Source organism: Chiloscyllium punctatum, chromosome 8 (genome assembly GCF_047496795.1).
Source record: "Chiloscyllium punctatum isolate Juve2018m chromosome 8, sChiPun1.3, whole genome shotgun sequence".
NCBI lineage: Eukaryota > Metazoa > Chordata > Chondrichthyes > Orectolobiformes > Hemiscylliidae > Chiloscyllium > Chiloscyllium punctatum.
The window spans coordinates 92,949,276-92,962,050 of NC_092746.1; the positions used below are offsets into that span (position 1 = coordinate 92,949,276).

At 38.2% G+C, this 12,775-nt stretch overlaps 1 protein-coding gene across 8 annotated transcripts in view; it reads left to right on the top strand.

Moving 5' to 3' along the window:
• Positions 1-10,156, top strand: part of zeb1b (zinc finger E-box binding homeobox 1b) — a 179,206-nt gene extending 169,050 nt beyond the window's left edge. For 5 of the 8 annotated variants that reach the window (XM_072576083.1, XM_072576086.1, XM_072576084.1 and 2 more), the window contains 3 exons: positions 795-975; positions 6,608-6,715; positions 7,980-10,156. In XM_072576083.1, coding sequence (XP_072432184.1) covers positions 795-975; positions 6,608-6,715; positions 7,980-8,506 — 816 coding nt within the window. In that variant the 3' untranslated portion in view covers positions 8,507-10,156. The remainder of the gene's footprint in view (positions 1-794; positions 976-6,607; positions 6,716-7,979) is intronic. The other 3 variants (XM_072576085.1, XM_072576089.1, XM_072576090.1) reach the window with 3 other exon arrangements.
• Positions 10,157-12,775: the final 2,619 nt, after the last annotated feature.

Consider the following 12,775-nt stretch of genomic DNA (forward strand, 5'->3'; position numbering starts at 1 on the left):
GTTGAGTTCTCTAAGAATTTTGTGTGTTTCAATAAGGTCACCTCTTAGTCTTCTGCATTCCAACAAGTACCGGCCCAATCTACTCAGCCTGTCTTTGAGACAGTCCCTGCTTACCTGGCATCATCCAAGTTTAAAAAATTTTCTGGATCGCCTCCAATGCCAATATATCTTTCGTTCAGTAAGGGGCCCCAAAATGTTTCACACTTCAAGCTGTCTGCATTGGCATACCTTAAATTATGTTGTTAAGTTATTTAGTGTATCTGAAATCACTTTAACCTTAGTTGAGAGTGTGGTGCTGGAAAAGCACAGCAGGTCAGGTGGCATCCGAGGAGCAGGAGAATTGATTTTTCAGGCAGGAACCCTTCATCAGGATTCCTGATGAAAGACTCTTGTCCGAAACGTTGATTCTCCTGCTTCTCAGATGCTGTCTAATCCGCTGTGCTTTTCCAGCACCACTCAAGTCTTGACTCTGACCTCCAGCATCTGCAGTCCTCACTTCCTCCTCCTTACTTTAACCTTACTCTTGTACTGTTGACAAAAAATTGGAGATTAGTAGAAATTCTATGCTCTTCTGAAAATTAGCTGTCTCGTTTGTTTAATTTTTTTGTTTCTGTGTAATATTTTGAATTTCATGTTTCTCTCTCTTATTATCCATTTCTAATAAGTTGGTGTAAGCTGTTCACTTTTTTGTAGAATTGTGAAGTAACGCAATAATTAAAAAGGGTGCAGTGTACCAAACAAATGCAATTTAGTCACATAAAAATGCATAACGAAAGGTGATTGTATTCCTGAAGCAGGAAAAGCAAGAGACAAGTTCCGGAGATGTGCCCAATACTGATGATCAGAATGATTCAGACTCTATGCCTCCTCGTAAGAAAATCAAAAAGACAGAGAATGGAATGTATGCCTGTGATTTGTGTGATAAAATATTTCAGAAAAGCAGCTCTCTTCTTAGACACAAGTATGAGCACACAGGTAAGAGAAATAACCATTTTGTATAACTTTTTTTTTTCAGTTTGAAACACAATTGATGTAATTTATTTTTAAACCAACATTTTTGCTGTACTGCACTCATAGCAAAGCAACTAATATACCTTAGCTGCGAATGTAATAGGAGCCGAAGTAGCCCCTTTGCCCTTTTGAGCTTGCAGCACCATTCAGCAAGACCATAAACTGATCATCTACTTTCACTCCACATTCCCATACAATTCCAATGTCCTCAGTCTCCTTAGTGGTTCAGGTACTTACGGTATCTCTTGAAAATTCCCAGGCTAAGCATCTATAGCTTTCTGTGATAGAGAAATATAAGGATTGACAGCCACGTGGGTGGAAAGATTTGTCGTCCTCTCACTTAAATAGCTAACCTCATTATTTTGAGATTGTGACTATTCTAGATTCTTCAGTTAGAGGAAACATCATCTCTACATCTAAACTGTCAAATCCTTTAGGTATTTAATATGTTTCGTTTCTCATTCTTTTAAAATCTATAAATTATAGATCTAGACTACTCGATCTATTCGTCGGATAGTCTTTTCTTTACAGGAATGTTGAATCATCATTGCACTCCCTCAGTGGCAAGGAGACCAAACTACACATAGTGTGTCAGGCATGGCCTCATATGATTGTAGTAAGATTTATTTTAACTTCTACTCCAGTCCCTTTGTAATAGAGGTTAACAGACAATTTGCTTTACTGATTTGCTTCCTACAGGTAAATTTACTCAGGTTCTTATCCAATTCTCTCTGAATACAAGCATTTGAAAAATGTGCCACTCCATTAAAAGAAATGAATTATAACTGCCAGAAAAATTGATAACTTTTTACCGATCAATTCTATCCATCTGCCATGTTCTTGCCCACTCACCCAATTAACTATTGTCCCTAAAAAGAAAAATTCTGGATACTGGAAAAATGAAGTCCTAGAAGTACTAAACAGGTCAGGCAACATTTGTGGAGAGGAGAAATGTTAACAACTCAGGTCAGTCTCTCTTTGCAGCTTCTTTCCATGCTCCTTACTGTTTAGTTTCTCTCACAACTTTGTATTGATAGCAAACCTTTGATAAATTACACTCCCTATCCTCCTCAAAAGTCAGCAATAATTTGTGAACGGATGAACCCTGAGGCACGGAGGCTCAGTGGTTAGCACTGCTGCCTCACAGCACCAGGGTCCCAGGTTCGATTCCAGCCTCTGGTGACTGTCTGTCTGTGTGGCATTTGCACATGTCTGCCTGGGTTTCCTCCCACAATCCAAAGATGTGCAGGCTAGATGAATTGGCCATACTAAATTGCCCATAGTGTTAGGTGCATTAGTCAGAGGGGAAGTGGGTCTTGTGTGGACTGGTTGGGCTGAAAGGCCTGTTTCCACACTGTGGGGAATCTAATCGAATCGAAATGATTGTTGCATTACCCTGTTAGTTGTAGTCTGTCGATGTAAAAAAAGTCCTATTTATTCCTTCTGTTTTGTAACCATTCGTCAGTTTTCAATTCATGATTTCCAGTCCCGTGAGTCCTGATTTTGCGTCCTAGCCTTTTGGCTGGCAATTTGGATATTTACATAGGATTCAATAAAAACAGATCCACTGATTCCTTCTCCCCGCCCCACCCCCCAACCCCACGTGTTCCTAGTTCCATTTCTAAAGCACTCAGATTTGTCAAACAGTATTTCTCTCTTTAAATCTATCCGATTCTGCTATATCAAAATTAACACATTATTTGCAATGAAAACACATCCCTTTAAGGTTCAAAAAACTCTCGTGGAAAATAGGGTCCATTGGAGATGCTTGTAATGTTGCCAGAAAATATAGTAAGCTTGAGAATTGAAGAGATTTTATTCGTAGTCTGTCTTTTCTCCCATTCTTGTTTGAGTGTTTGGCCATAGACTTCCATTAGGTGATGCTGGAGATCGAAGTTGAGATGTGGTGCTGGAAAAGCACAGCAGGACAGGCAGCATCCGAGGAGCAGAAGAATCAGCGTTGATTCGCCTGCTTCTCGGACACTGCCTGACCTGCTGTGCCTTTCCAGCACCACGCTCAGACTTCCACTAGATTGTTCCATGCTATATTGCTAAAGTACTGGAGTGTTTTACCATGCCTTGTGCAGGATGATTGACCTGGTATGACTCTCGCTACTACTGTCTACCATCAGGCATATTGAAATGATTTATAAGCTGACAATCAGCATGTTTTACCACATTATAAATGCACCTTCTATGGCCACGAGTTCTGACATGGGAATTGAACCCAATATTTCTGGGGTGGGGATGCTACCACTGCACCATAAACCACAGAGATTTTAGAATTCAGTAAATGAGAATCAAAAAATTGATAAGGAAAGATGAGAGAAAATACAAGAGGCTACATTATAAATGGTTATCTGAATGTGAAGAGAAAGCAATTAGTGAAAATTTTAAAAATAGTGCCTTTTACAGGCAAGGGCAAATGTTATAGGGAGTAAGGAAATAGCAAAGGCATTAAAATAAATCATGTATATCTGTCTTCACTATGGAAGGTATAAATATTCCAGGAATAATGTGGAACCAAGGATCTAGTGAGAATGTGAGTCCATATAAGAAATTGTACCGAAGACATTAATGGGCATTATTGACGTCATTCCTGATGAAGAGCTTATGCTCGAATGCTAAATCTTCTCCTTGGATACTGCCTGACCAGTTGTGCCTTTCCACCGCCACACCTTTTGACCCGATGATGATAATTGACACCGAATCCTTTGGTTTTGGCTTGTACCCATGGGCTTTAAGAGATAGCTGCAGAGATCATGAATCAATTGATTTTGATCTGGGGTTGAGGAATTCTGGAAGAATTCTGACCCTTAGTTTAGGTGAAACCAAGAAATATTATGTTCAATTTAATCTTCTGGGCCAAGATATTCTCTTGCTCTTGTTCTCGCACCCCCCTCCATTCATTTTATTATCAGGCTGCATAATACTGGAATATTTAGGTCTGGACTTTGCTCACGTTGTAGCCAGACTTCTGGAATGGCTATTAGGTGAAGCCTCAATTTCTATCAGTTCTGTTAATGTGTGGACTTTGTTGCAAAAGCTTTGCATATTTAGTGCCTATAGATCTGACATTTTCTTAATTTCCCTAATGTACTTCAGTCACTAATGCCCTATTGAATTTGCTATTTTCACCATCCTATTCTAAAGCGCTCTGCTGCAGAGCCTTGAGATTATCTTGGCTAGGTTTGAATTTACACTCAATTCTCCCATCACCTCTTTGTAAACATACAATTTGACTTCGAATTTTGCTGTATGTGCATGCCCACAAATTCATATAAAATGGAGCTTTAAGATGGGTGAAGAAACCTCTAAATAATTGGATTCACTCAAAAAGAATGAAAGCAAATATATGAAAATTTATTTTTCAATTTGTTCACAACTTTCAGTGATCTGTCATTGAACGACAAAAGGCATTGAAAATAATCTGGGAGTTGCTGGAATAACTAACTTTTCTGCTTAACGGGCTGCCTTTCAGCCCTCCATGTTGTCAGTATAATCAAACTTTGTGGTGCATAAAATGAAATCCCGGAGCACCTCTATGGCCTTTTGTAGCTTCAGTGTGAGAAAAAGGTCATTTTCTTCTGTTTTGTCCATTTCTTGATCCATATCTCAAAAATATTGAAGTGCTCCAGGTGGCTTCATGTATAGTGCTCTGGCAGTCATAAAACACTTTGGTTTCTTGGTCTTTTCTCTCACAACAAGCAGCAGCTTTTGATCCAATCTTGGTCAGTGCAGACCATAGTATTGACGCGTTTCTTGCTTTACTTTCTGCCATTGCACCTTTTCAGATGTTGTTCTTATCCACAAATATTAAGTACTTTGCACCAGTTTGTCAAGGTCAAGGACGGAGACTCCTCCAAAACTAAAGTCTGGATCTCCAGGTCCCACTTTTTTCTGTACCTGATTAGTTATATTATTTTTTCCAATTTAGTTGTTGTCATTGTCTAATTTATCTCATTTATTATTAATTCATTAGAGTAATAACATGCTAACAGCTCACTCAATTAGAGACAAAAGAAAAGCATTCACTCCTGAGGGCTTAAAAAAAATGAAAAGGCGGCCCTTTTTTTGGTGCAATGGTAGTGTCCTTATCTCTGGAACAATAGACCTGGGTTCAAGTCCTACCTACTCCAGTGATGTGTTATAAATCTCTGAACAAGTTGATTAGAAAAATTGGTTACATTTAGAGAAAAATAAAAAGCCACACTTGTGTCTTCTGCACTGAAGTAGTCTGTTCATGAAGCAATTTTTTACTAGTTAAATAGAGCAAATAGCTAACTTGAGTTGAGCTATTCACTTTTTTTTGTTATTGACTAATGCTTAAATTGCATGGTTCAGTCGGAGCCTGGTGTTTTCAACCTAAAAGCTATTAAAATGTTGCCCGTTTACTTTTTTAAAAAAAAGCTGCCAATTTGAAGTTTCATGTGTTTTTTTTAATTCGTGTGTGGAATGAACTGCCAGAGGAAGCGTTAGATGCAGATACGGTTAGAACATTTAAAAGATATTTGGATAAATATGTGAATAGGAAAGGGTTGGAGAGATATTTGCCACATGCAGGTAAGTGAGACTAGTTTAGTTTGCAGTCATGATTCTGCTAAAAGGTCAACACCTGGGAGGTATTGTCTCGTCACTCCATAGATGCAAAACCATTTTTAAATTTGCTCATGAACTAAACGTTTCACTCACTAGGCCAACATCTATTACCCGCCCATAACCTATTCTTCAGATCAATCTGTTCAGAGATGTTCTTACACACCTCAGGTGGGACTTGAACCCAGGTTCCAGGGTAGGGATACTACGGCTGCATCATAGGAGGGCCTACCCTAATTGCTCAGAGGCAGGTAAGAATCATCTTGCTGCGTGCCTGTCTAACTCTTCTATCTTTCAATCTCTTCTCCTTGCTCAAAACCTAATAAGTTTTTCAGTTTTCTCAATTCTGATTAATAGTCACGGGTAGATATAAAATGTTAACTCAAATGTTTGCAGCATGTGTGGAGAGGGAAACAGTTTTTTTTCCCTAGCATTTTTCTGCTTTTATTTCTCTTGAGACTTTTGTTGCTCTGCATTGGTAGGTTTTTAGGTTTGAATTGGTTCCAGTAGTGACTTCTGTTGCCTTATGATTTTATAAAATCATAAACATGGAAACAGACCCTTTGGTTCAAGTAGTCTTTGCCAACTACATTCCCAAACTAAACTAGTCTCACTTACCTGCATTTGGCAAATATCTCTCCAAGCTTTTCCTATTCACATATTTATCCAAATATCTTTTAAATGTTCTAACCGTATCTGCATCTAACGCTTCCTCTGGCAGTTCGTTCCACACACGAACCACTGTATTGCTTAAAAAAGAAAGCCCTCATGTCCTCTTTGAATCTTTCTCCTCTCACCTTAAAAGTAGGCCCCCACCCCAGGAAAAGACCCTTGCTATTCACCTTATCCATGTCCCTCATGATTTTATAAATCTCTATGAAGTCACCCTTCAACCTCCTATGCTCCAGTGCCTATATTTATAATTCATCCTACATTCCTGGCAACATCCTAGTAAATTTTTTTTTGGACCCTCTCCAATTTAATAATATCATTCCTATAGCAGGGCGACCAGAACTGCACACAGTACTCCTGAAGAGGCCTCACCAACATCCTGTACAACCTCAACATGACGTCTCAACTCCTATGCTCAAAGGTCTGAGCATTGAAGGCAAGCTTGCTAAACACCTTCTTAACCACCCTATCTGCGATGCAAAATGAACAGCAAATGTTTGAGGTTGGGGGCAAATCCATCATCACTTGAGGCTTATTCTTAATGCACACACCTTATATGGGACTGTCTCCTGAAATGCAAAGGCGCACTGAAAGGCTGCTTAATAGTTTCCTCCTTTTCCCTTTGCTGCCCATCCCATTTAAGATGGGATTTAAGATTTTTGCTGCCAAACTGTATAGTGCTACAAAGCTATAATTGATACAGTAGGTTTACAACTCTTGGATTTATTTTGTGAGCAAAGGTTGCAGGAATTATAGGACTTAATTCCAAAGTAATGTATAGGTTTATTACATATTTGAAACAAATGTGACTGTTTCTGTTCGAAGTACATTTTAAATTGAAAAGTTGTCAATTTAGGGCCAAAGAACTGCATCTTGAAACCTAAAACTGTTTTACTTCGAAGTATGTTTCAACACTTCAGCTATAAACTGGTCTCTCGTTTGTTAGTTATAGATAAATTCATGATCTTGGTTTGGCCTGATGCAATTTGGCATATCTCACCTGGCAAACAGAAATGCAGCTGCAAAGTGTAATAGTAGTAACTTAAAATGACCATAATGAACAGATGAAAATATTAATGTCTGTTACTTGATCATTATGTACAATCAAATTACAACTCCATATTGACAAATAGACATAATCGTTCAAAGCAGGGTGTTATTTTTCAAATTTAAAAGGCAGTGATTTAAATCATTTGAATTTAATTGACTTTAATGAGCATCCACATCTATATTGTGCTATGGGATTTGGACTTTCCTATGTATGCGTGCTGTCTCCGCATTTTGAACTTGGTAGGGAATTGGAACTAACCCCCAACCCTCTTCTAGTAATCCCCAAGGTACTGTTAGTAATGTGACCTAATTGAACTCTCCTTGTCAACTAGTCAGCCATCTTGTTCCTTTATATTCCATTTTTAACTTCATTTTAAATTTTACATGGATCTCTTGAAATAACATTGGTTTGTAAACTGGTTGACAGCTCATTTGAAATGTATTTCAAATAAAATGGAGCCCAACTTCACTGATCCATTTTCAGATGAAATGCCAAATAGAAAAATCAAGACATACCGAAGTAATATTTTCAGTTATATTTTTACAGAGGTTACATTGCAGTAATGAGGCTGTTCAGTTGAAATCAATGGCTTAATTTTTTTTTGTTTCTAGCAAGTTTTGGTTATTTCTAATGTGTTCATTTTGAATAGGTAAGCGACCTCATCAATGTGGGATTTGTAAGAAAGCATTCAAACATAAACATCATTTGATCGAACACACACGACTGCACTCTGGAGAGAAACCATATCAGTGTGATAAATGTGGCAAACGTTTCTCGCATTCCGGCTCCTACTCTCAGCACATGAACCACCGTTACTCATACTGTAAGCGAGAAGCTGAAGAACGGGAAGGAGCAGAGCAAGAGGAGATTGGGCCTGATTCACTGAACAACAGTGAGTATACAGACAACAGGACCTCTCCGTCCCATGTGGATTCAGATGACAAGGACAGCACTGCAAGGGAAGATGAAAGTGAAAAGGAGGAGGAAGAAAAAGAAAGTGATGAAATGCAGGATAATTGTGCAAAGGAATTGAGAGAAGAATCAGAGGAGGAGGAGGAGGAGGAAGTGGAAGCAGAAGGAGAAGCAAATGGGACAGATGTAATGAGTGATGTGGAACAGGAAAATACAGTAAATAGTCTGAAGGCTTTGGAAGTTAATACAGCAGAAAAAATGTAATGAATACTTGATCAGGAATTTAAATTGGAGAAGAAATATTCTGCACCTAACATTGTACCATGTAAAACAAAAATTCCAGAAACACTCAATTACTGTGTTTTCACTACTGTGTAGAAACCCTGGTGTGCCTGAACCTCAACAATTAACAATTTACCATATGAACTGTCAAGATATTAGGAATGATATTTGTATTAAAATGCAAAAAAAAATTGCAAGTGATAAATTGCATAAACTGTCTTGATTCAAAAGGCAAACCAACAGGTTTTAAAAGAATTTGCTACCAGTCATCCTGTATTATCTGTTTACCTGTATTGCTCTTCATTTTGCCGTTCATGTATCCCATTAACTTCAACACTGTACAGCTGGGAGAGATTTCTATGAAAATTTCTATTGCAAATGCAAGTATTAATTGTAGACTTGTAGTACTACAGTTCTCTACTCCATTGCTGAACCTTAGTGTTTCATTGGTTTGAAAGGATGTGAAAATTTCTGCACTACAGAATTCCCTTTATACTTGTATCTAACATACTCCTAAGTATTATTGTCTACCTTTATCAGTATCGCACTAGAGGTTAGTTATTGATAACATTAGTTGACCTTATTTTAGATTATAAATTCATTTGAAGCATAATGTTAGCCTTAAAGCAGCTACTAGAAAATAAAACTGAGAAGGATGTGGTAAGACTTGTAGTTAGATGTATAGCGGTTTGTTACCAAGTCTTCAAAGTAAGAACTAACAGTATTAGTGTTGGAGAGAACAAAAGTCAGTGTTTTGAGTGACAGTGTTAATTAGATAAATGAGGATTATGGTATGGAGCTTTGTATCCCCCTGGCCTTATGCAAGACCTGTGTGCTGCAAGTGCCATTTTACAAAACAGTATTATGGAAATGTGGCTGTAACCAGCCCTTAGCTTTGGTGCAAGTTATTAACAGTGTTAGCTGATTTTTATTTCAGTATTATTTTAATTCAAATTATGACAACTTAGTTTCCTATGTTTGTGCAAATTTTGTACTGTATGTCCTTGAACCTGGCAGTATTAATACCCTACTTACTGACACGTGTAACTTTTAGTTTTAGAAAACTTTTATATTTATGTGTCTTATTTTTATATTTCTTTATTATTTATTACACAATGTAGTGTATAATACTGTAGTTTGTATTAATACAATAATATATTTTAGTAAGAAAAAATGATTTGGAAGGTTGATAAGAATTCAAAGCAGAAATACAATTGGTTCTCTTGCAATGAGATTTTGTTTAAGTGTTATGTAACAATACTACTTGCCTTGGACTGTAGAATTAGAGTATCAAATGGGAATGTATAAATTTTACATTCAGAATTCTGTTATTTGCCCTGCCTCACTTTTAGAACGTTGGGCTACTGAATTTCAAATATAATGTACAGCATGGTATTTTTGCAGTTTTTTTAAATTACTGTGTAACCATGAAACTGTATTACTATCCTCAATGAGCCAAATTACGAAGTCATGCGCAGTGTTGGGAACATTTTTTGCTTTGTGCCAGTTTGTTTTAGTCTACATCTGATACAAACCAGAAGTTTTTTTTTAATTGCCTAGTTACATAGTCATTTTCTAGTTTTATACCAAACTCCCCATCTCACAATAAAATGCATCAGCAAACTGTTTGAAGATGTGACTTCACTGCTGTGTTAATTCTGTTCCAGAAATATTATAGACATCGTATTATGTATATTATTCAAGATTTTGGCTAATTTGTGACTTTTGAAATCATGGGCTTGTGATTAGATTCTTGTACAAAGATACCCCCAAATACATGTCATTTTTTTTCAAATTACTGAATAATTTGCATCTTTCGTGAAATCATCTTGCTGTTCATTAGAATGACCATATGTTAACAATATCTTAATCAGTAAAGGTTAATGGTGACTGTGCGTATTTACCTGTTCGTGGATTTTCAAGCCAATCAGTTGTTTACCAATGTTCACTGATATGGATAGAATCCTTATTATATCCTTTTTCTTAAGGCATAACAATTATGGTCAACAAGGTAAGTCATCTGCTTGCTTATCCATGCTACTACCATTTCTGATCTGGCCTCTTGAATGTATATGGCATTTGAGGAATAGTATCAACTGGCAGCATTATTTGTGATAAATAGGAGATTGGGAATTCAGATTCATCTAATCTTTCCTAACGTTTGGTAACTATTATTTGTACATTTTAAAGCATTAATTAACATCATTTATTTTCATAAACAGGGCTAATTGCCCCAGGTGTCAATAGTGAATCCATGTTTCATTCTTACTGACCATACATATTTTGTGCTTGGCAAAAGAAGTGCAATCTCAATGTTTGCAGACGATGTAGGGAATTGAATTGAACTAGCTTTATTGCCACACGTTCTCAAATGAATACAGTGAAAAGTTTATATCGTCACTTACAGCGCCATCTCAGGTTCAAATGTGCCTAGGTACAATCCCTTGTTACAGAATAGAAAAATGAAGTTAAAAAATTACATTACAGCTATACTCAGTATGACCATAAGTCAGAAAAAACTAGTAAAGTTAAAAAGGCAAACATCACAGTCTCTCTCCAAAGGCGCTCTGCAGCAGACCAATGCAGGGGCCTCCACATTGGTCTGACCGCTGTCTGCACCACACTCCGATTTGACAAATGAAGAGGAGGAATACAAAAGATGAAGGTGCCCACGAGAGGTTAATGAACATATAGACAAGTAGAAAAGAAAAGTTTGTGTGGCAGCAAGGAAATGTAGGAATTGGTGGATATCTCTCTCGGTTCAAGTTGCAACAGCACAAAGGAAGATGATTGTGGTAGTTGGTCAATTAGATAAGCTGCAGGATATCTCCGCAAAAGTTCCTCAAGATAGAGTTGTAGGCCCAAACCATATTCAGCTGCATTATCACGGACCTTCCCTCCATCATAACGTCAGATTGGGAATGTTTGCAGATAATTGTACAATGTTCAGCACCATATGGAACACAGATAATGAAACAGTGTGTCAAAATGCTAGAAGACCTGAGCAATATCCAGGTTCGGGCTGACAAATTACATTCACGCCACGCAAGTGCCAGATAATGGCTATCTCCATCAAGGGAGAATCTAACCATTGCCGTTTGGCATTCAGTAGCATTGCCATCACTGAATTCCCCCATTATCAACATCCTGGGGATTATTATTGACCAACAATTGACCAATCCTACCGTATAAATCCTGTGGTTTCAAGAGTGGGTCAGAGATCAGGAGTGCTGCAGTATCTAACTCTCCACCTCTTTCCCCAAAGCCTAACCGCCATCTACAAAATCTGAGTTGGGACTGTGATGATTTACTCTTCACTTGCTTGGATGAATGCAGCTCCAATAACACATGAAGCTTGACAACATTTGGGGGGGAGAAAGCAACCCACTTGATTGGCACCACATCCGCTCAATTACTGATGTAGTAGTGTGCACCATCTACAAGTTGGTCATAGAGTCTCTACAATGCTGAAAGAGGCCTTTTGGATGGTTGTTGCAGACTTGATTTGCCAATGAGCACCCTACACCCCCAGACCCATCCTAGCCATGTAACCCCATGTTTACCGTGGCTAACCACCTAGCCTACACAACCCTGGACACAATGGGGAAATTTAGCGTGGCCAGTTCACCTAAGCTGCACATCTTTGGACTGTGGGAGGAAACCAGGACACCAGGAGAAAACCCACGCAAACCCAGGAGAATGTGCAAACTTCGCACAGTCGGTCACCCAAAGCTAGAATCGAACCTAGGTCCCCAATATTGTCAGGCAGCAGTGTTAACCGCCATTGCACTACAGAAATTCCCTAAGGCTCCTTAAGATCATCCAAACCTACAACTATTACTATTACGAATGTCCAGAGCAGCAAATATATGCGAACACCAACACCTGCAAGTTCTCTGAGCCACTCGCCATCCTGATAAAGGTCTATCACCACTGATTCCGTGTTGCTCAGTTAAAAACCTAGCACTCTGTCCCTAGCAGCATTATGGATGTACCTGTAGCATATGGACTCCAGCAGTTCAAGAAGGCTACTCTCAATCCTCTTCTCAATGGCAACTAGGGATGGGCAGTAAATGATGGCTCAACCAGTCACTGCTATATTGCATGAATGAATTTAAAAATAAAGTTGAAGTGGACAAGTGTGTAAGGCAATATTTTCAAAGGAAAAGCCAGGAATCAATGTTTATCTCGTGAAGGGTTTGAATGATAAAGAAACAAAATGTCCATGCAGATCTAGTGTCTAGCTATCAA